Source organism: Triticum dicoccoides, chromosome 2B (assembly GCF_002162155.2).
Source record: "Triticum dicoccoides isolate Atlit2015 ecotype Zavitan chromosome 2B, WEW_v2.0, whole genome shotgun sequence".
Lineage (NCBI taxonomy): Eukaryota > Viridiplantae > Streptophyta > Magnoliopsida > Poales > Poaceae > Triticum > Triticum dicoccoides.
The window spans coordinates 4,362,041-4,381,249 of record NC_041383.1 but is presented as its reverse complement, the minus strand read 5'-3'; the positions used below and the strand labels follow the sequence as shown (position 1 = coordinate 4,381,249).

At 45.2% G+C, this 19,209-nt stretch overlaps 3 protein-coding genes and 6 non-coding genes across 11 annotated transcripts in view; 8 read left to right on the top strand and 1 right to left on the bottom strand.

Annotated features, from left to right (window-relative positions):
- Positions 1 to 1,973: 1,973 nt before the first annotated feature.
- Positions 1,974 to 6,847, top strand: LOC119361674 (adventurous-gliding motility protein Z-like). Of its 3 annotated transcripts, none has more exons than XM_037626805.1 (6): positions 1,974 to 2,256; positions 2,352 to 2,454; positions 3,217 to 3,290; positions 3,399 to 4,025; positions 6,092 to 6,172; positions 6,278 to 6,847. In XM_037626805.1, the coding sequence occupies exons 1-6, from the start codon at positions 2,044 to 2,046 to the stop codon at positions 6,308 to 6,310; spliced, it is 1,131 nt and encodes a 376-aa protein (XP_037482702.1). In that variant the 5' UTR covers positions 1,974 to 2,043; the 3' UTR covers positions 6,311 to 6,847. The 3 variants fall into 3 exon arrangements, with proteins under 3 accessions (XP_037482702.1, XP_037482701.1, XP_037482700.1); XM_037626804.1 differs by having other exon boundaries at positions 6,092 to 6,196; XM_037626803.1 differs by having other exon boundaries at positions 6,092 to 6,847.
- LOC119266336 lies at positions 4,178 to 4,284 on the top strand. Its single transcript, XR_005132003.1, has one exon. It is a non-coding gene; the product is annotated as a small nucleolar RNA snoR103 (small nucleolar RNA).
- Positions 4,571 to 4,678, top strand: LOC119266337. Its single transcript, XR_005132004.1, has one exon. It is a non-coding gene; the product is annotated as a small nucleolar RNA snoR103 (small nucleolar RNA).
- Positions 4,871 to 4,977, top strand: LOC119266329. The gene has a single exon (XR_005131996.1). It is a non-coding gene; the product is annotated as a small nucleolar RNA snoR103 (small nucleolar RNA).
- On the top strand, positions 5,053 to 5,159 carry LOC119266331. The gene has a single exon (XR_005131998.1). It is a non-coding gene; the product is annotated as a small nucleolar RNA snoR103 (small nucleolar RNA).
- Positions 5,215 to 5,322, top strand: LOC119266333. Its single transcript, XR_005132000.1, has one exon. It is a non-coding gene; the product is annotated as a small nucleolar RNA snoR103 (small nucleolar RNA).
- On the top strand, positions 5,363 to 5,469 carry LOC119266332. Its single transcript, XR_005131999.1, has one exon. It is a non-coding gene; the product is annotated as a small nucleolar RNA snoR103 (small nucleolar RNA).
- Positions 6,848 to 8,896: 2,049 nt separating the features above from the next.
- LOC119361673 lies at positions 8,897 to 10,743 on the top strand. Its single transcript, XM_037626801.1, has 3 exons — positions 8,897 to 9,047; positions 9,139 to 9,204; positions 10,458 to 10,743. Exons 1-3 carry the CDS (start codon positions 9,000 to 9,002, stop codon positions 10,497 to 10,499), a joined length of 156 nt encoding a protein of 51 aa, XP_037482698.1. The 5' UTR covers positions 8,897 to 8,999; the 3' UTR covers positions 10,500 to 10,743.
- A 6,846-nt stretch (positions 10,744 to 17,589) lies between these two features.
- Positions 17,590 to 19,209, bottom strand: part of LOC119366709 (5-epiaristolochene 1,3-dihydroxylase-like) — a 1,955-nt gene continuing 335 nt past the window's right edge. Inside the window, exons 2-4 of the mRNA XM_037632452.1 lie at positions 18,957 to 19,205; positions 18,407 to 18,871; positions 17,590 to 18,213 (exon numbers count right to left, since the gene is read on the bottom strand). Coding sequence (XP_037488349.1) covers positions 17,590 to 18,213; positions 18,407 to 18,871; positions 18,957 to 19,205 — 1,338 coding nt within the window. The remainder of the gene's footprint in view (positions 18,214 to 18,406; positions 18,872 to 18,956; positions 19,206 to 19,209) is intronic.

Below are 19,209 nucleotides of genomic sequence, written 5' to 3'. Positions count from 1 at the left end.
ACTCCCAGTCCTAGTAGGATTCCCCTTTCCTTTTCCGGAGTAGCAAAGGGGGGAAGGGAGAGGGAGTAGGAGAGGGAAAGGGGGCGCCACCCCCTTCCCTAGTCCAATTCGGACCCCATGGGGGGCACCCCTTGTGGGCTGTCCCCTCTCCCTCCCGTGGCCCATGTTGGCCCATTACTTCCCCGAGGGTTTCCGGTAACCTCCCGGTACTCCAAAAAATATTCGAAACTTTCCGAAACCATTCTGATGTTCAAATGTAACCTTCCAATATATCAATCTTCATCTCTCAACCATTTAGAGACTCCTCGTCATGTCTGTGATCTCATCCGGGACTTCGAAAAACCTTCGGTCACCAAAACACATAACTCATATAATACCAATCGTCATCGAACGTTAAGCGTGCGGACCCTACGGGTTCGAGAACTATGTAGACAAGACCGAGACACCACTCCGGTCAATAACCAATAGCGAAACCTGGATGCTCATATTGGTTCCCACATATTCTACGAAGATCTTTATCGGTCGAACCGCAATGTCAACATAGCTATTCCCTTCGTCATTAGTATGTTACTTGCCCGAGATCTGATCGCCGGTATCTCTATACCTAGTTCAATATCATTACTTGTAAGTCTCTTTACTCGTTCCGTAGTGCATCATCCCATAACTAACTCATTAGTCACATTGCTTGCAAGGCTTCATATGATGTGCATTACCAAGAGGGCCCAGAGATACCTCTTCGATACTCGGAGTGACAAATCCTAATCTCGATCTATGCCAACCCAACAAACACCTTCGGAGATACCTGTAGAGCATCTTTGTAATCATCCAGTTACGGTGTGACGTTTGATAGCACACAAGGCATTCCTCCGGTGTCCGGGAGTTGCATAATCTCATAGTCGGAGGAATATATATTTGACACGAAGAAAGCAGTAGCAATAAAACTGAACGATCATTACGCTAAGCTAATGGATGGATCTTGTCCATCACATCATTCCACTAATGATGTGATCACGTTATCAAATGACAACTCATGTCCATGGCTAGGAAACTTAACCATCTTTGATCAACGAGCTAGTCTAGTAGAGGCATACTAGGGACACGTTGTTTTGTCTATGTATTCACACATGTATCAAGTTTCCGGTTAATACAATTCTAGCATGAATAATAAACATTTATCACAAATAAGAAAATATAAAATAACAACTTTATTATTGCCTCTAGGGCATATTTCCTTCAAAGCTGCCATGGCAAAAATTCCAAATTGTCATGGCACAAAAATAATAATTCAAAATTGGTTTATCTTCAGCGGGAGAGGTGCATTGTAGTGGGTTCAATCTTGCGGTGACCTTGCTTTACGACAGGAGGGGGTAATAAGGCATATTTTGTATTGTTGCTACTAAGGATAAGACGATGGGGTTCGGTCATATTAGTTGATCCTATTCTGTCTACATTATGTCATTTTGCTTAATGCGTTACTTTTATTTTTTTTACTTTTATTATTATATCTATCACTACTGGATTTGATACTTGCGACTGGTAATAATGTGATGTAAGCTCCTATTTTAGATGCTATTTCTATCACTTATGTTTTATGTGTTTCTATTTCGTGTGCATATTATTCAAAAGTAGCAAAATACTGACCAATTTTTAGAAAATAGTTAATCATGGTTAAGCCGCGCTTAAGCGCCCATTGCTCTAAGTTGTGGCCTTTCAATTCACTGATGTTTAAGCGCTTAAGCGACATCCCCTGCTGACACCGGTGGTGGATTCACGAGACCACACCCTCACTGGCTCCTCCGCCACATCGAAGGCGACGCCTCCATGACAGTGAAGAGGTAAAAGAAAAAGAGAAAAACTTATTTTCTCCATGGCCATGGAGAAAGATATTAATGTGAGTTTTTTCCCTTAAAAAAATGGTGAGATTTTTTTTATTTAAGCAACAACGGTCGTTTCCGGCTCTCCCTCCGACCCCCAAACCCGGCCCGCACTCTTCAGGCGAAAAGACGGAAACGCCCCCCGCTCCACCCTGACTCGACCCCATCCATGGCTGGCGGCGGCGGCGGCGCGTCGCCGGCGCGGGACGGCGGGCGGGAGGAGTGGCTGCGCATCTACGACCGGATGGTGGCCGTCCTGCGGAAGAGCCACCGGGACGTGGAGGCGCTGCTCGCCGACCGCAAGCGCCTCGAGGCCGTCCTCAAGATCCAGCACGACTTCTGGCTCCACCGCGACGCCGTCCTCCGGGACCGCCTCGACGAGGTCCGCCCCTCCCTCCCCCCTCCCCCCTGATTCCATCCTTCTCCGACGAGGTCCGGCCGGCCGGCGGCTGACGGTCCCTAGGGTTTCGCTGGCAGACGCGGAGGGTGGAGGACTGCCTGCGGCGGGGCGACGCCGCCAAGCTCGACCTGCTCCTCGGCGACAAGGACCTCGAGGTGCGCCGCCACCGGATCTACATCGGTAAGACCACAAATCTCCCCAACCCCCTCCCCCTATCTGCCGTTCTTGTCGATTTGGTGGCAGAAATCCCGCGGCATGGGCTCTCCTGGAGGATTTAGGGTACCTCCAGGTGCCAAAGCCGGCGTCTTTTTCGGCCCAGGGGCTGTTTCCGGAGGCCTTTGCGCCGCCACGCCCGCCAAATGTTCAATCTTTGCTCGGGTTCGCTGTGCGTGCAATGCTTGGGTTGAGATTGTTGTGATGCCCCTTTGCTGCAATGGTGGAAAAAACACTTCCATCTCTCCGCTCGATGCGGCATGCCTGGTGTGAATCTTGCACGATTATCTGGCCATCGATAAGCTTGCTTAATTTACATTGTTCAAACTTCAATGATACCGTGATGGATCTTAAATCGTTGTTTTGTGTATATACCAATGCTGATGTGCTGGTTTAGTTATTTTCTGCGTGTTGCCCTACGGACATTTTATGAAAGTATTGTTTGGGCTAAAAAAGTTGTTAGTTCCTGCATCGTTGGGCACCAAAGCGGTAGTCCAACAATGATGTTTTGTCATATCCGCATCTTATCGCTCCATTCACATTCATCAAGAACTGGGGTTTCTGTCGATTGGTACCCAGTTGAAGTGACAGCTAGCGCTTTGCCTTTTCCGTTTGGAATAACCTTTTCTAAGGATTTATTATGTTGCTACTGGTTGCTGATATCACTGTGTCTGGTATCTTGCTAAGAATTAATGTTGCTGATATCATTGTGTTTTGTGTTTGATGTAGAACACCAAGATGGTGACTTGGAGGATTTCAAAAGAGATGCAGCTGCTTTGGCTCAAGAAAACAATGAATTGAAGGTACTTACCGAAACATAAGTTGCTTTACTCACAAGCATGTACTAGTAAACTTGTCCATCTTGTTAATTGGTGTTCCGTGTCTGCTCCTTTCGTCTTTCTTAACTTCAGATAAAACTGAAGGAAGCTGAAAGTTGTGCCGAGCTCAGCGAGCCAACTACAGACCCTGAGCACAGTGGAAGAGATTTGAGAGCAGAGATAAGGAAGCTAAAGAAAGCCTATAAGGCCCTGAGCTCGCAGAAGGAGAGCGAGGTTTCCGCGTTACTCGCAGAAAAGGATTTCGTGTGGAACCAGTACAAGACAATGGAGAAGGACTACGAGACGCTCCTTAAGAAGAAGAAGATGGAGGCAGCACAGGCTACTGAAGCAGCCGAGAAGCTTCAGCAGAAGGTGGAGGAGCTGCAACTGCAAGTGTCAGCCCAAAAGAAGGATGACGATGTTGGCAGATTGCAAGCGGAAGCTAATGATGCCAAAAAGAAGGTGCTGGCTCTTGAGGATAAGCTACAAAAAATGCACTCCCTGGTCAGTGAGAAAGACGATGAGATCCAAAAACTCAAGAGTGGGCACCTTCAGGCTAGTCAAAAGCGGAAGAAGGATATCAGCGGGACACATAGAAGATCTAGGTCTGAAGGTCCATCTGTACGGGGGAAGTCTAAAAGTAATCCTCGGAGGCAAATGGCAGAAGAAGATCAACCCGAGACCAGTCAGAAGCGTCAGTGTGCCTCTTCGTTATCAAGTGTAAGTATTCCATTCCCAAGTATATCATTCATGTACTGAGCTAGTGACATGCTCCACTGATAAACTAGACGCTAAGTTCCTTTTAAAGAAAAAAATAACTTTTCCAGTGACCGTGTAACAACATGTGGTTGTAATGTCTAATTCTTGGTAGGCTGCACGAGTTGCATTTTGCTGTACATATGGACAAAGAGTAATATTGATGTAAATTAAGTGAGTATTATTTTAGTTGCAAGTGCTCATAAAGGACCATCACACATATACATTCTTAGAGACAAGTCAGAACCAGGCAAAATATGTCTCTGACCTACCAGTTTATCACTTTCGACCTAATGGGCAACCTTGTACTGCTATATGGATAAACAAACCTAACCTGCAGAGAGGAAATATTATGCATCTCATTGCATTTTAACCTAACCAGTTACAATGTCTTAATTCTTTGTATGTTGCATGAGTTGCGATCAGCTTTTCTTCATAAATAGTAAAATCTGTAATTTGCGTCAGTAGCAATTTCTCACGAATAATCATATTGTCCAATTCTTGGCAAGCCGCATCAGCTGCGTCTTGCTGTAAATATGGACAAAGAGTTAGCTTGATGGATTTTAGGTGAGCATCATGTTCCTTGCTAGGTGCTCATGAAGGACCATCACAGATGAATTCAAGGAGAATAAGAAGGACGTGGCCATATATGTTCCTTGCTTTAACCATATCACTTTCAACCTTACTTATAGCACTGTACTATGGTTTGTTCATCTATATGCAGAAGCAAGACCTACCCTGCAGAGTAGAATAACATACCACTCTTTGACACTAACCATGTGCTCATCTATGTCCTAATTCTTGGTAGGCCGCATGAGTTGCGTCCTGCTGTAAATATGGACAAATAATAAGGTTGATGGAATTTAGGTGAGCATCATGTGAGTCGTAGATGCTCATAAAGGACCATCGCATATACACTTGGGAGACAGATTAATGGTAGGACACAACACTGTAAACCTTTTTGCTCATCTATGTCCTAATTCTTGGCAGGCTGCATAAGTTGCATCCTGCTGTAAATATGGACAGATAATAATGTTGATGGAATTTAGATGAGCATCATGTGAGTCGTAGATGCTCATAAAGGACCACCACAAATACACTTGTGGAGACTAGTAGTAGGACACGGCTCATCTATGTCCTAATTCTTGGTAGGCCGCATAAGTTGCATCCTGCTGTAAAATATGGACAAATAATAATGTTGATGGAATTTAGGTGAGTATCATGTGAGTTGTAGATGCTCATAAAGGACCACCACATAACTGTAACCCTTTTTAGTCGTCAATGTCCTAATTCTTGGTAGGTCGCGTAAGATGCGTCCTGCTGTAAATATGGACAAATAGTAATTTTGATGGAATTTAGATGAGCATCATGTGAGTCGCAGGTGCTCATAAAGGACCATCATAGATACACTTGTGATACCAGTAGTAGGACGGCAACATATGCTGTTTTCGTTATCAGTATTTCATCTGAACTATTTCTACACCTGAGGTGGCTAGTTTTTTTGTCTGCGCTCATAGTCCAAAATTACACGACAATGAGGGGACATATCATCTTTGCCTGTGTCGCTTTGAATTTTCTGCCTCACATAGTATATGATGTCCTAATTCTTGGTGGGCTGCATGAGTTGCATCTTGCTGTAAATATGGACGAACAGTGAACTGATGGAAACTAGGTGAGAGTGTTCTTTAAGTCTTGAACCCTATACCAACAAGGTACAATAAAACCAAGAAAAAAAATCAAGGAAGGTCTTGTGACCATGAGGTCATGGGTTCAAGTCCTGGAAACAGCCTCTTACAGAAATGTAGGGAAAGGCTGCGTACTATAGACCCAAAATGGTCGGACCCTTCCCTGGACCCTGCGCAAGCGGGAGCTACATGCACCAGGTTGCCCTTTTTTTTTATTGTACCTTTGTTCTCCTGTGGTGCAACCGAGCTGCTAAAAGTATTATCTATGGATGCACCGAGTTTCTTTTAGTTTTTTACTATGTGGAGGATAACGTGTGCTGACAGAACACCATTGCTGCCATGCAGGGACTGGCGCTCCGGCGCTGCTCCTCGAGGATGACGCACCTGAAACCCGCGTCGTCGTCGTCGTCGCCTGCGCCCCAGCAGGTACTCTTCCACTCCAGTTTCAAGGTCCCAAAGCTGAAAGCCCCCGCCCCTCCTCCCCCTCCTCCCTCGTAGTAGTCTGATCTAACGGTCTCCTGACATGTGCAGCTGCTGTTAGACCTCCATGATGGCTGTGTTTAGGTGTGTGGAGTTAGCGATCAGGTTTAATCTTTATCGTGCGCCGCGCGCTCCCACTGGAGAGGCGGTGATCGTGTTTTGTAACCTACATCCTCGCCCTTATTTTGAAGGCCCTTTTGTAACATATTCGCGGGCGCTGCGCGGATGGAGAGCTCGCTGACCGGTGTATGTATGTATGTGTGTGTGTGTGTGTGTTAACCATGTGGTGGTGCCCTCGGGCCGGAATTCGCGAGGTGTTTGAGATGTGACCCGAACTCCCCTGAGTTATGAGTGTGTGTTTCTGCGGTTGGTGTATAAAATGTGAAGTGGAAGTGTGAGAGGGCATAAATGTTCATACTGTTGATGATTACAGGGGCAGAACCTTGTGTTTCTCTTTGGGAAAGCTGGTACTAGAAATTTGAATTTGCCCTTTGGCGAATTTGTTTAGGGTTTTCGATGGCCAAGTTGCGGTATCGACATAAATGTGGGGAAATTTACTTTGGATGCCTGTGTCCTCCTGTAACCCATTTGAGAGGAATGTCATACACACTTCATGCTTTATACACAGCATTTCTGTTTGGGAAAATTGGCACTTGTTGTTGTGCTTAGGCGAATTTGTGTAAGTTTTTTTTTCCATGGTGAAGTTGCGTTATCCGCATAAATAGCATAAATATGGGCAAATTTATTTCCAATGCCTGTGCTCTGTTGTGAAACATTTAAGCAATATAATACACCCTCCATATCTTAGTTAAATATTAATTGAAAAAGAGAAAGAATGACACCCCTTTAAAAAGGATCTCGTCACAAATCGAATATCAGATTTTTGTGGAACATTTTTTTATGGCAAATTATGTTATCGGGTAGGATGGCATGTTGTGTTTAGCAAGCATGGCACATCCTACCATGTTTCAATTTTTTACCATGTTTGCTAAAGAAAATTGGTATCATATAATTTGCCATAAAAAATGTCATCGATAAAGGGGCAGGGACCGCCGTCGCTGCCGTTGCCGCCGTGGCCGCGATCGCCGCGGTCGTTGGAGATGGTGAGGGCGGCGTCGCCGGCCTCAGCGGCGCGAAGGTTGATGTTGTACTCCACGAGATCCACGCGAGAGCGCTCGACGCCGAACGGGGGGAGAGGCACCGTGTCCCCCAAGATGGTGCGAATGGTGTCGAAGCGGGCGTCGAGGCCATGAAGAAACTGCATGGTAAGATCTGGATCGGAGACGGGGTTACCAGTGTCGGCGAGGCCGTCGGCAAGGGACTTGAGGCGGCGAGCATAGTTGGAGACAGAGAGGTCGCCCTGCTTCAAGTTCCTGTACTGGCGCGTGAGGTGGAGGTACTGGGCGCCCTGGTTGGCTAGGAAGTAGTCCCGGATGTGCTGCCAGGCGGTGTAGGCGTCGACAGCGCCGCCCATGATCAGCTCGAGGATGGAATCCGGGAGGGTGAAGAGGATCCAGAGGACCAGCCGTTGATCCACGGCAAGCCAGGCGGCGTCGGGGTGAGGAGGAGGACGGCGCTCGATGTGATCCTGGACGCGGTACTGTGTGAGGACACAGGTGAAGAAGGTGCGCCACTTGATGTAGTTGTTCTCAGCGGGGTCAAGCTTGAACTTGATATGGTTGGAGATGTGGTCGTTGTGAAAGTTGTGGAGGAGAAGATCAGGAGGAGAAGGCATGGGAAAGATGGTTGTGGTGGCGAGAGCAGAGGTTGCAGCGGGCATGGTGGTCGAGGAGAAGGGAGGAGAGGTCCCCGGAGTGGAGGACGGAGAGGAGAAGACGGGAGCGGCCGGAGAGGCGGGGGGCTCGCTGAAGATGTCCTCGAAAGCCATGGCGACTGATACCAAGAAAGAAGATGAATATGCACTGCACACTGTATTACTCATCGAGAGAGTTACATATAGCCGGGGCCTTCCACAAGATTAGGCACGCAGGCCCGTGAACTAGTCGTGGAGGTTGAGATCCTAGAAAGTAGGAATTAGGTACAAGAGTTACAACGTTACAAATACAAGGTACAATACATGACACTTATTTCTGGATTTATTTCAGAATTTTCGGCGATGCGCATTTAGTGGGAGGAGACGTTCCCGTCGACGACGAGGCGCCTACGGTGACTTTGTAAATCTCAAGATGATATGGCAGCTCAGTCTTTCGGAGGTGCTCATAGGGGTAGGGCGTACGTGTGTGCGTTCATAGGGATGAGTGTATGCGCGTGTATATGAGCGCTTGTGTCTGTACTGATGTAAAAAAAAAAATGAACCGAAACATAAAATACGGTGCTTAATATAAATATAAAGCTAGTTAGCGATTGTAAAACATCTACTACTTTTTACATCGAGGCAGAGTTTGAGCCTCAGCAATATCTTTCTACGAAGCTATGTTAGGAGTAAACCGCTGTGCGCCAAAACAACTTTCTTTTTTATGAAAAAAAAAGAATTCCAAGACGGAAGAAACTCTTCTTCTTGGAGCACAAGAAGGATCCCCGGTCACTGCCACGCGGGCCCCACCGGCAGCAGCAGGTCTCCGCCCTCCTCCTCCCTAGGCCCCGCGGGCCGGCGGTATAAGCCCGGCCCGGCCCGGCCCACCCGGATCCCATCTCCCTTTATCACCCCAGCCCTCCCCTCTGGTCTTCTTCTCACCCACGAAACAGAGAGAGACTCCGCCGTCGCAGCGCCAGCCAAACCCTCGTCGTCGTCTCCGATCCCGCCGTCGCAGCCATGCCGTTCACCCCGGGACCCTACTCCGGCAAGAGCACCCTCGCCCTCGTAAGCCCTCGAAATCGCCCCCTCCCCCCGATTCCTCCGCTGCATCGCGGATCAGATCTGGATGACCGACCGTGGGGGTGTTGCTTTGCAGGTGGCCAGGGTCTCCGCCGTCGGCGTCGGCCTCGTCTACGGCTCCGTCAAGCTCGGCATCCTCAAGGTACCGCGCGATCCCCCAACCCCCCTTTCCTTCCTCTATGATACCGCCGCGCGATCGATGCGATGTGATTTTGGTGCCTTAGCGTTGGCCCGGTGGTTGGTTGCTAGGGTTAGGAAGGTTCGGTCCTAGGGCTGGAGCGATTGGATTGGATGGGGCTGTGCTCTGTGTGCCGCCGCGAATCTGAGATTATTTTGGCCCAACTGCTTGTCTCTTCGCATGATAACTACTGTTCATTGGCCTGTCTGTTACGTACTATATTGGCATGATGATTGGATGGTTTGTTTCTTGATGATGACGATAGGGTTATGTAGCATGATGATGCACTAGTTCTTTCACACTTGTTACCATATCCTGTTCGTTTCTGTAATAATATGTAGCATCATCATGGGGTAGTTCTGGAGACTTATTGTTAGCTGCATCTTCTCTCTCAAGTCTCTCAGAGAAGGAAATAAGTTCATCTTCCTCTGCTTCTGGTTGCGCCTGCTTGCTGTCATGTGAATTGTTCTATTTTTATCGGACAGTTCAGTCTGAGGCCTAGTTGAACACTGCACTGCTTAATTTATAGGTCGTATAACTCATGGCACATGTGTTGTATTGAAGTAAAAGTTCAGTTGCCTGATATAGATCTTGCTCAGGCAAGCATGTACCATAAGTTGCCTGATTGGTTCCATAAGTCGCAGGGGCATCCATCAATGATCTGTATGGATTTAGGGACTGACTTTGTTTCTATCCTCTGCTTGGTTTCTTTTGGAGATTGATTGATTGGACACACTTGATATAGAACAATTTATTTGTATAGACGAAACCATACTTGTCAAATATCTGAGTATTACTGCTGAATCATAATATCTTGTTGTCTGCTTCAGCCGTCATTAGGAAACACTTAGCTTCATCGAAATTACTTCACGTACGACAGTCTAGGATCCGATTTTTATACGGCCATTTATCCAACGATGCTGCTGCTGCTCCACTCAGCATGCGTACGTGATGGACGGCTCTGTTCGATTGTCGTACGAGTAGTGTTGTATGTGTAGCAATGTCCTATCTTCACAGCAGACTTGTTAGAGATAATAATAATGTTCATCTTGTTTTCTCGCCCCCTATCTTATTTAGATTTCGCAGATCCATTGAACTGTTTGGTGTAAGTTGGTTATCTAAGTGTCTATAAATCGATGACGTTTGCAATTCTTTCCCCTTGTTACCATCAAAGCATCTTCTTACAGTTGCATGCTTTTTTTTTTCTCGCTGTCCAGATGACCAAGCCCAAGGAGGAAGCAGCTGCTGCTCATCACTGAGGACAAGTAGCTCCAGCGAGTTGACGCCGTAGATTCGCAATGTACCTTCTATACCTGCATTCGGTTCTGTGATTTGTGTCTGAAACCCAAAAAAACCCAGACCCATGTGGGAGCTGAACCTTTAGCTTTTTTGCTTGTGGAAAATAATATCCTCGGCTGAATCGACTTGAAATCAGGAAGAGTGAAACTTAAAATTCTTTGGTGTGGTTCTGCGATCCAGACCAAGTTTTTGCTGTGTCATCTAGTTTTTGCCGTGCAACCTGATTGGCTGGTCTAGCGAGCATCTTGGCGATTGAATTTATGTGTATTCTTTTTTGTCAATATGTTGCAAGTTTCATATAGACGTATGTAGTTCAACCAAATGCTCTTAATGATCCGGCTCATGATTTAATTGCCAACCGTCTCCGTTTGGGGCTTTGTTATACCTCAGACTCAATTCCGCATGCGATGTCATACCAACCACATCGTCCCCGGCTTCTGAGCCGAAATCGAAGGATTGCAAAGTCCTATCTATTGCGTGAGGAATAGTAGAACATATAAGTTAAAAAGTGAAATAGATCCATAAATGTGGAAAAAGTGTGTGGATTTTAAGAAAGTTTACAAAAAAAAATCCCGGATTTGAAGAAAGTTTGTGGATTTTAAGAAAAGAACAGAAATTTGAAAAAAGTTTGTGGATCTCAATGTATTCATGTGTTTGAAAAAGTTCACGTGCTTTGAGAAAAAGGTTCACGCACTTGAAAAAAACTTCATGAATTTTTTAAAAAGTTTTTGGACTTAATAGGTTCAGACCAGCACCAAAACCAAGCAATTTATATTTTACATACAGATTTAAACAGGCAGAGTGTTCATAGAGTTGAAGCACCCAGCCCAGCCTAGGATTTCAAAACGAGGCAGCGGCGTGGGAGGGGGGAGCAAGCCGACGCCGTCGTCGGAAGAGAGCATGGACTGTAGGTTCGGTCGGGGAAAAAAAATTCAAAGGACTAATTTGCAAAAAAAGTTACAACAACCTTTGACGGACTAATTTGCGGTATATGTCACGTAAATTGCTCTCAAAATTACAAAACATTACCCACCGATGCAGTGACAAAAACGTTTCCGCAGGGGAAGCCTCCGTCCGGGACGGCCCATGCAGTAGGGACTTTCCTATACTGCGCTTTGCATGCTGGGAGAAGACGCAGCGTGTCCGTTTGGGCCGGACCATGTGCGGGAGGCCTGTTTTTTTTTTTCGGTTTTCGTTTTTCCTCTTTTAAATAGTTTGGTACTTCAAAAAAGATTCGATAATTTTAAAAATGAGAAAATAAATCATATTTTTTGTGGATTAAAAAATGTTCGTTATTTTTAAAAATATATTTACATTAAAAAATGTTCACAATTTTGAAAAAACATGTTAGAGAAATAAGTCCATGTTTTTTTCTAAAAATTCGTGTGTTAAAAAATGTTAATGAAATTAAACAAAATATTCGCCAAAATGTTATCGGTGATGCAGCAAAATATTGTCATGGCCATTGAAAATTATGCCTTTTTTTTCTCCCGTTGCAACGCACGGGCCCTTTTGCTACTAGTAGACAAAAGCAGTAACATAAGCATTTTTTTTTCTTCTAAACAAGCATAAGCAGTATTAACTAGTAAGATTATTGTGATGTCAAAAAAAGAACTAGTAAGATTATTGTTGTAGCCAACTGTTGCTAGAGAGGCCATTCAAATTTGCAGCGTTACCTCGAAGTAGATTCTCTTCTTCTAAATTTCTAATATACTAATCAAATCCATTTGCATTTGCAAGAAAAGCTCTGGGCAGTATGATTTTTCAAGGAGAATTGATGTATTTAGCATTGTTGGCAACTGCATCAGTTTATCACCAGGGATAAATAGAGGAAGCTGCTACCATCATGCTCATGCAACCGTGTGTGTTTCTTTACCCTGCTGTCCAATTTCTAAAAATGTACTCCAACTGAAACACCACAAATCAAAAGTCTGACTTTTCTTTTGGGTCGACGACTCTCGAGACAAGAGTGATTCAAAACAGCAATCTGTGGCTGCTATGCTACTCTACGCTTTGAAAGAAACTAATGCATACAGGCAACCCAACAAAGCTTGAAGCCGACGGAGCAACTCGCCTGGACACGGCCATATTGGCAGCGACAAGGTTTCCTATTGCTACCCACTGCCAAATCATTCCTTGAATGGAGTCACCAAGCTCTCTATTGAGAGTATTTGGATTCAAGGAAGGATGCCGTCTAACTTACAGCGATCGCAATCAACTCTTCCAACAGCTCCTCCAAATTGCGCAATGACTACAGACAAATGTGCACAACGGTAATAAGTGAGCATATCATCGCACATCATGGTTGGCAATGTCTCAACAGTGATGGAGAGATTACCCATTGAGAGTATTTGAATTCAAGCTCATTTGAATTCAATTCAAACGGGTTTGAACCAGGGCCAGGTGTAGAGAGTGTCCAAAATACATGAAAATTTTGGTCGAGCACGAGCATAGGAAAATTTTGGCGTTGCCCATCTCATCCTACGCCAGGCCGGCTCTAAGCAAGATACACGAGGAGGAAACCAAATTAGGGTAGGGTATAATAAGCAGGCTCTCCTGGATAATTCATAATATGAACATCCTTAATCGTGTTGTCCATATCTTGCTTAACTTCTTGTTTGCAGTTGATCTTTGCGCCAATGGCGCAACTGGTCATCTAGTTACTACAGTTAATGCGACACCCATAGCAAAACTGAAAATATAGTGTAAAATATATAATCGCCGTAAAAAATATTTTATTTTACGTAAAATTACAAATGTAAAAATATAGTGTAAAATATACATAAAATGCAATTTTTCTCGTCTTGTGACCTATATTTTCTTTTCTTATGTCAAATCTTACATAGTGAATTAATATGAATGTAACTATTTGTATTCCAAATGTAATTTATTTGTGAAACAGTTGTAAGATTATTTCGGGCGAAGAATAACTTGTTGTGCACCCTAGGTGATGAATAGTATTATGAATGTTATATATGTTGGAAAATTAGGCAAAATCATGATTAATTCCAGTAAATAATTCATGACTAGAACAGATAGTAGCATGCAACAATCTAGCAAACTAGAAGAACAACAAAACATGTGTAGTCTTCCCTTTCTCTCCTCAACACACCACTTATTAGAGTGATGGAGAGAACCAAAAATGCTGTTTGGAGGCCGAGCTCCATGTAGCTCTTTAGCTGGCTCGTCAGTCTTCATAGGGACCAGGCGCACTTCTGTATTACCCTCACGTATTTCACCTGCCACACTTTTACTGGACACTGTATTTTCCATTTACGCACAGTGCTGTCCCATGTTAATAACTCTTCCCTACCAGGCTGTGCACACGTCCCATCGTCTCTCCCATCAGGTTCAAATGTGGACTGTATTCTGTTTTCTGTATAGCCAGTTCTACTTTTATTGTTTGGGCAGATCTGTTGAGATGTCACATCATCATAACCCCTGTTCAAGAATTCATCCGATTAACCAGTTAACTTGCCGATTAATCTCTACTCATAGGGTCACCGAGTAGCCTATAAACCGATAAATCGTCCGATTAATTGATTAAATGACCGATTAACTTGCCGATTAGCCGATTAATCCCCTACTCACCAGCTAACCGAGCAGCTACCAGTTAACGATTTCCTCAACAATGATCATAACGTAACACACACACATCTAATAAGTAATAACAGAAAACATAACATAACAAATATAGGATTTTCCTGAAAATAGAACACCACACCACCATCTTAATTTTACAGGAATATCAAATAAATTCAGGCTCTGGAGACAAAGTTATACCAAACCTTGTTCAACGCTACAGAATCTAGAGTCTCAAACAACAAGCAACGGCAAGATAAATCCAATGTTGAAAGCAAAAAGACAGAGAGACACACAATCTCACGGTGCAAGCCAACTTTTTTGTGGAATGCTGCAAACAGTGACGAGACTTTCTAGGAGCCTTTGGCGCATCATCCCTCTGCAGACATATTGTACTCTTCGTTCTTGGATGGCTGTTCATATGGGGGTGCTTTGTCACAGCTGGTCGCTTCCTCGATGGTGCTGCTCGAACAAGACTGGGGTTCCTATGAAAATGAAAGGCAGGAGCTCTTATATAAGAAAAACATCATTTTCTTTGGGTATCTCGAATGCCAGGTCTAGGGTGTCCTTTTAGCTGTTGACTGACCTTAGACGGACGAAAGAAAGAGGTAAAGATGCTTACGAGTTGAGCCCTGTGAACTGTGTGTCCAGAGTCTGCTGAAGCAAACTGTTGCTTGTGAGTTTGTGATGCATATATCTCAATTGGCAGATTTGCCTTCAGTACAATGCTACCCTGCACAAAGGCGTTCACAACAAATCATTTGCTAACTAGCATAGAGTTAATCTGTGCTATATCACATATAGGTGGTAAATATTCAGCTCACGAGTTTCATCCTCTTCTCCTGATAACTTTCTTCTGAATCCCGATCAAACTACATCTTCTTGTACTGCCTAACGAATAAGTGCATAGCCCTCTTCAATTGAATTGACCCTCGTACCAATAGCTGGATTAATAACAGTACCCATATTTTTATCAACATACTCCCTTCGTCCTTTGAAGAGTGTACTTCCAACTTTGTTGGAAAGTCAAACATTTTTATGTTTGACCGTAATTATACAATAATGCATCAATATTTATATCATCAAATTAGTAGCATTAGATTCATGATCAAAGTCTCAAGGGCAGGCACTCTGCTGGGATTGCGCTCCCTCTAATCCGCCGCCTTACCAATTCTGATCCTGCGAAAGATAATTACATCTACTGATTCAGCCTCAAGTCGGTCTCACACTAAACATCAGGTTTTAACATGTACACTTTTTTTTATCCTCCATGACGACGACACACAGATTCGAATCAATAGACACGCGACTATATACTCCCCGAATTTGAGGTCATAACATAGCAAATTAACACATTCAGCTGACCCCACAGGCGCCATTGTTGATTTTTTATAATGTAATTACCTTCGTGATCAGGAGGAGCACTGGGATTTGGAAACGACCACACCCTCTTCATCTCCATCTTCCTTGGCCATCCCACCGCCCATATTTTCAGTGCCGATTTCAGTTGAATTGGCTACCACCTCCATTGTATGAGGCATACAATTTCTCGGTGACAATTGTTCCATCCGCCTGCTCGTCTCCTTCATCTTGCACAACACCCATCTGCCGCCGCCTGACTCAGAAGAAATTCAACCAACTTGGACCTCAAGAGATCTACTATTTGTCTCAACGGCAACCGACGTTTCGTCAGCAGTTCTATCTCTTCACACAAATCCGGCGTCCAAACGCTGCCCCAAACCAATGCAACAGCCAATTACTAGATCTGTTCTCGGGCGAGGAAAAAGGGGGCAAAACGCAAAGCCAAAACATTGCCTCATCTAACGCAAGCACAAATCGTAAGTGTAAGAAACATACAAGACTTCAGATCCGGTAGAACATTACCCTGAATCGCACTCCTCGAAGAACTCCAACCCGTCCATGGCGAAAGAGCTTTTTTTTTGTTGTTGTTGTTGAGATGGACACGCTGCGTGCCGTCTACCAGCAAATAATACTCACCCGTCCACATGGGCCAAATTCAAAGCCACCCATGACGAACATCATGTTCACCACCGTAGGCCCGTGTATAAATCGCGAACACCAAACAGTGGCACCGGTGTATTTCTCCAAATTTGTCAGCGTACACAACTGGAAAAGTCAGGACGCGCGAATCCCAATGTAACAACGACCGAGCGAGATTACGGCCTGCATGTAGCTCGGCCTTCAAAACGCCTCACTCGGAGAGAACCCACTATATAAAAAGATTCAACCCTTCTTCAACTTCCGAGGTGAGACTAAACTTTAGCACCACCACTTGCCATTTTACAGATGGGCCACTATTTAAGATTTTAGAAATTGCTATATATATATATATATATACTAGTTGAATTTTAATATGTGTGCGCGCCTTTTTTCATTGCAATGGATGAAGTATTAGAGCAACGCTATGCGTACGATAAAATCCTTGTGATTTAGTACGACACCATTTCCACCAGCCATCATACCAAAAAGCACAACACTTGATTTGTCAAGCCCGTTCACAGCGCATCACATGATTGGACATCGTACAATGATTGTACAGACAAAGTGTCATATGCAGAGTAGTTCCGTTCTCCAGTTGCCTCCAGTTTGTTCCATGCTGTTAGGGTAAATAAAGGGACTGCCTATAGATTAGATCTGAATTATTCCCAATCGTTGGATCATAAAAAATTGTTCCCAACCGTTGGATCATAAATGAACCGCGGGATGTCTTCCTAGTGTTTCTTGGCCAATCCAACGATCAGATGAATGGACCCACCGATCTCTCTCAGCCAATCGGATTTCTTCCATACCTCGCCTCTCACGAGCTTCTGCCCAAGCCCTTGCCAGCGGTGCCGCGGTTGTCCACGTCATACCCATCTCCGTTTGGGGCTCTGTTATAGCTCAGACTCAACTCCGCATGAGATGCCATGACCAACCACATCATCCCTGGCTTCGGTTCGCTTGTCTTGGCCTTGTTGTGATTCGCTGCGCCATCTTCATGCTCGTGCTGCCCCCCCTCTTGCTTAGCTCTCTCATGTTGTTTCCTCTAGCCGAAATCGACTGATCGCAAAAGTTTTTTCTGTTGCCTAAGGAATTAGAACCGATAAGTTAAAAGGTGAAATAAATCCATTACACATTGTAAGTAAAGAAGGCACAAACTTCATTTCTATCATTTCAACGTGTGTTAAGGCCCATGCATGAAGTCAGTGTCACACAAGTATTTGAGTGAGCTTGTCTTGTTTGACTATATAGAAGTTGAACGTGAGACAAATTCTTTATTCAAATGTTCACCTGGGGGAGAGGTTCCCCACATGGATTTTTACTGACAGGGGCCCAAAGACGAATATGTTACAGAGAAGAGGATCAAGGCAACCAAGAGAAGGTTGGTCGAGAGAGAAGAGAGGGCGACTAGAGAGGAGGGAGCCTATGAGCGAGCCAATTCTTCCATGTGTCCACATGTCCATACATCTACGCAACTTTGGAGTGCACATATGGGATTGCTCTAAGTTCTAAATCAAACTTTCTACGTACATTGATCCCGAACTTCTCAGACATGTCCAACGGCCCCGGATTAGGCCCATCAGCGATCACCCAGTCAAAGTGGTACAGAAGGTTTGCTAATGCGATCTCCACAGTTGATGTGCCAAACAGCATTCCGGGACACTGCCGTCTCCCTGCCCCGAAAGGAGTGAACTCAAAATGTGTCCCCTTGTGATCTATGCTGCTCTCTTTGAACCTTTCTGGCTTAAATGCTTCGGGGGCATCCCAATATCTGCAATCTCGACAAATCGCAAATATATTAACTTGTACATTGGTTCCCTTAGGAATTTCATATCCCATGATTTCACTGCCTTCTCTCGCCCTTCGGGGGAGTAGAGGAGCGGGAGGATGCAACCTCAAGACCTCCTTGATCACCATTCTCATGCAGTGGAGGTCACGAAGGTCATTGTTAGTTATGACAGATTGTTGCCGGCCTACAACTTGTCGAACCTCTAGTTGTGCCTTTCTCATTGTTTCGGGATTTTTCAAGAGCTCTGACATAGCCCACTCCAGTGTTATTCCAGAGGTCTCAGTGCCACCCGCGAACAAGTCCTGTGAACAATTGTTGTGGGTTATACGATACATACATATTTGGCTTCAATAATGAGAAAATATAGATAAAATATAATATTTCCAGCAAAGTGAGGCAGATAACGATGAATCATGCAATAAATAGCTAGTGCTACTCACGGGGTTTATCCTCCTTATCAGAAACAACTAGAAATAGATAGAAGGTGTTGGTAACAATACTCACAAAGATGATGACGCCTATGGCCTCTAAAGTTAGAGGATACGACAAGGAGTCTTCCATGTGCAGCCTGAGCAGCACGTCCAGCAAGTCCTCCTCGTCGTTGGAGCTGACTACAACGTGCATTTCCTTGCATTGCTCAATGATGTCGGAGATGATGCGCTGGATTCGGCCATAGATCCTCCTCATCCGTCGCTCGCCGGAGCTCAGCAGCCGCACTAGCCGCGACGATGGGAATAGGTCGACGAGCGAGAAGCCTCCCACCAACGCGGTGACTTCTTCCAATTCCCGGAGGTACTCACCTTGTTGTGCGCACTTGCCTCCGAACACCGCCCGTGCAATGACATCGTTCATCAGTGCCGATAACTTCTCCGTGAGGTTGACAATGGTGCCAGTCGAGGCGGTGATGGAACTAAGGAGGTTGCGGACTTCCTCGGACCTGATGCCCTCCATACGCCTTACCTGTGTTGAAACATATTGCCCGCCTCTTTTCATTAGATTTAGTATTGTCGTCGTTGTTGAATAAGTTACAAAATGCAATTCTAACCTGCTTGGCGCTGAGGAGCTCCATGGTGCAGACCTTGCGCGCCTGGTGCCAACGGTCGCCGTAGGGGGCAAAGATGATGCCCATGCCGCTGCCATAGCCAATGACGTCCAGCGTCACGCTGCGGGGCCGCGAGGCGAACATGAGGTCGTTACTCTTCATCACTACCTCCGCCATCTCGGCGCTCGATACCACCATGGTGGGTACCTCGCCGAGCTTGAGGAGCATCAGTGGGCCATGCCGGCTAGACAGCTCC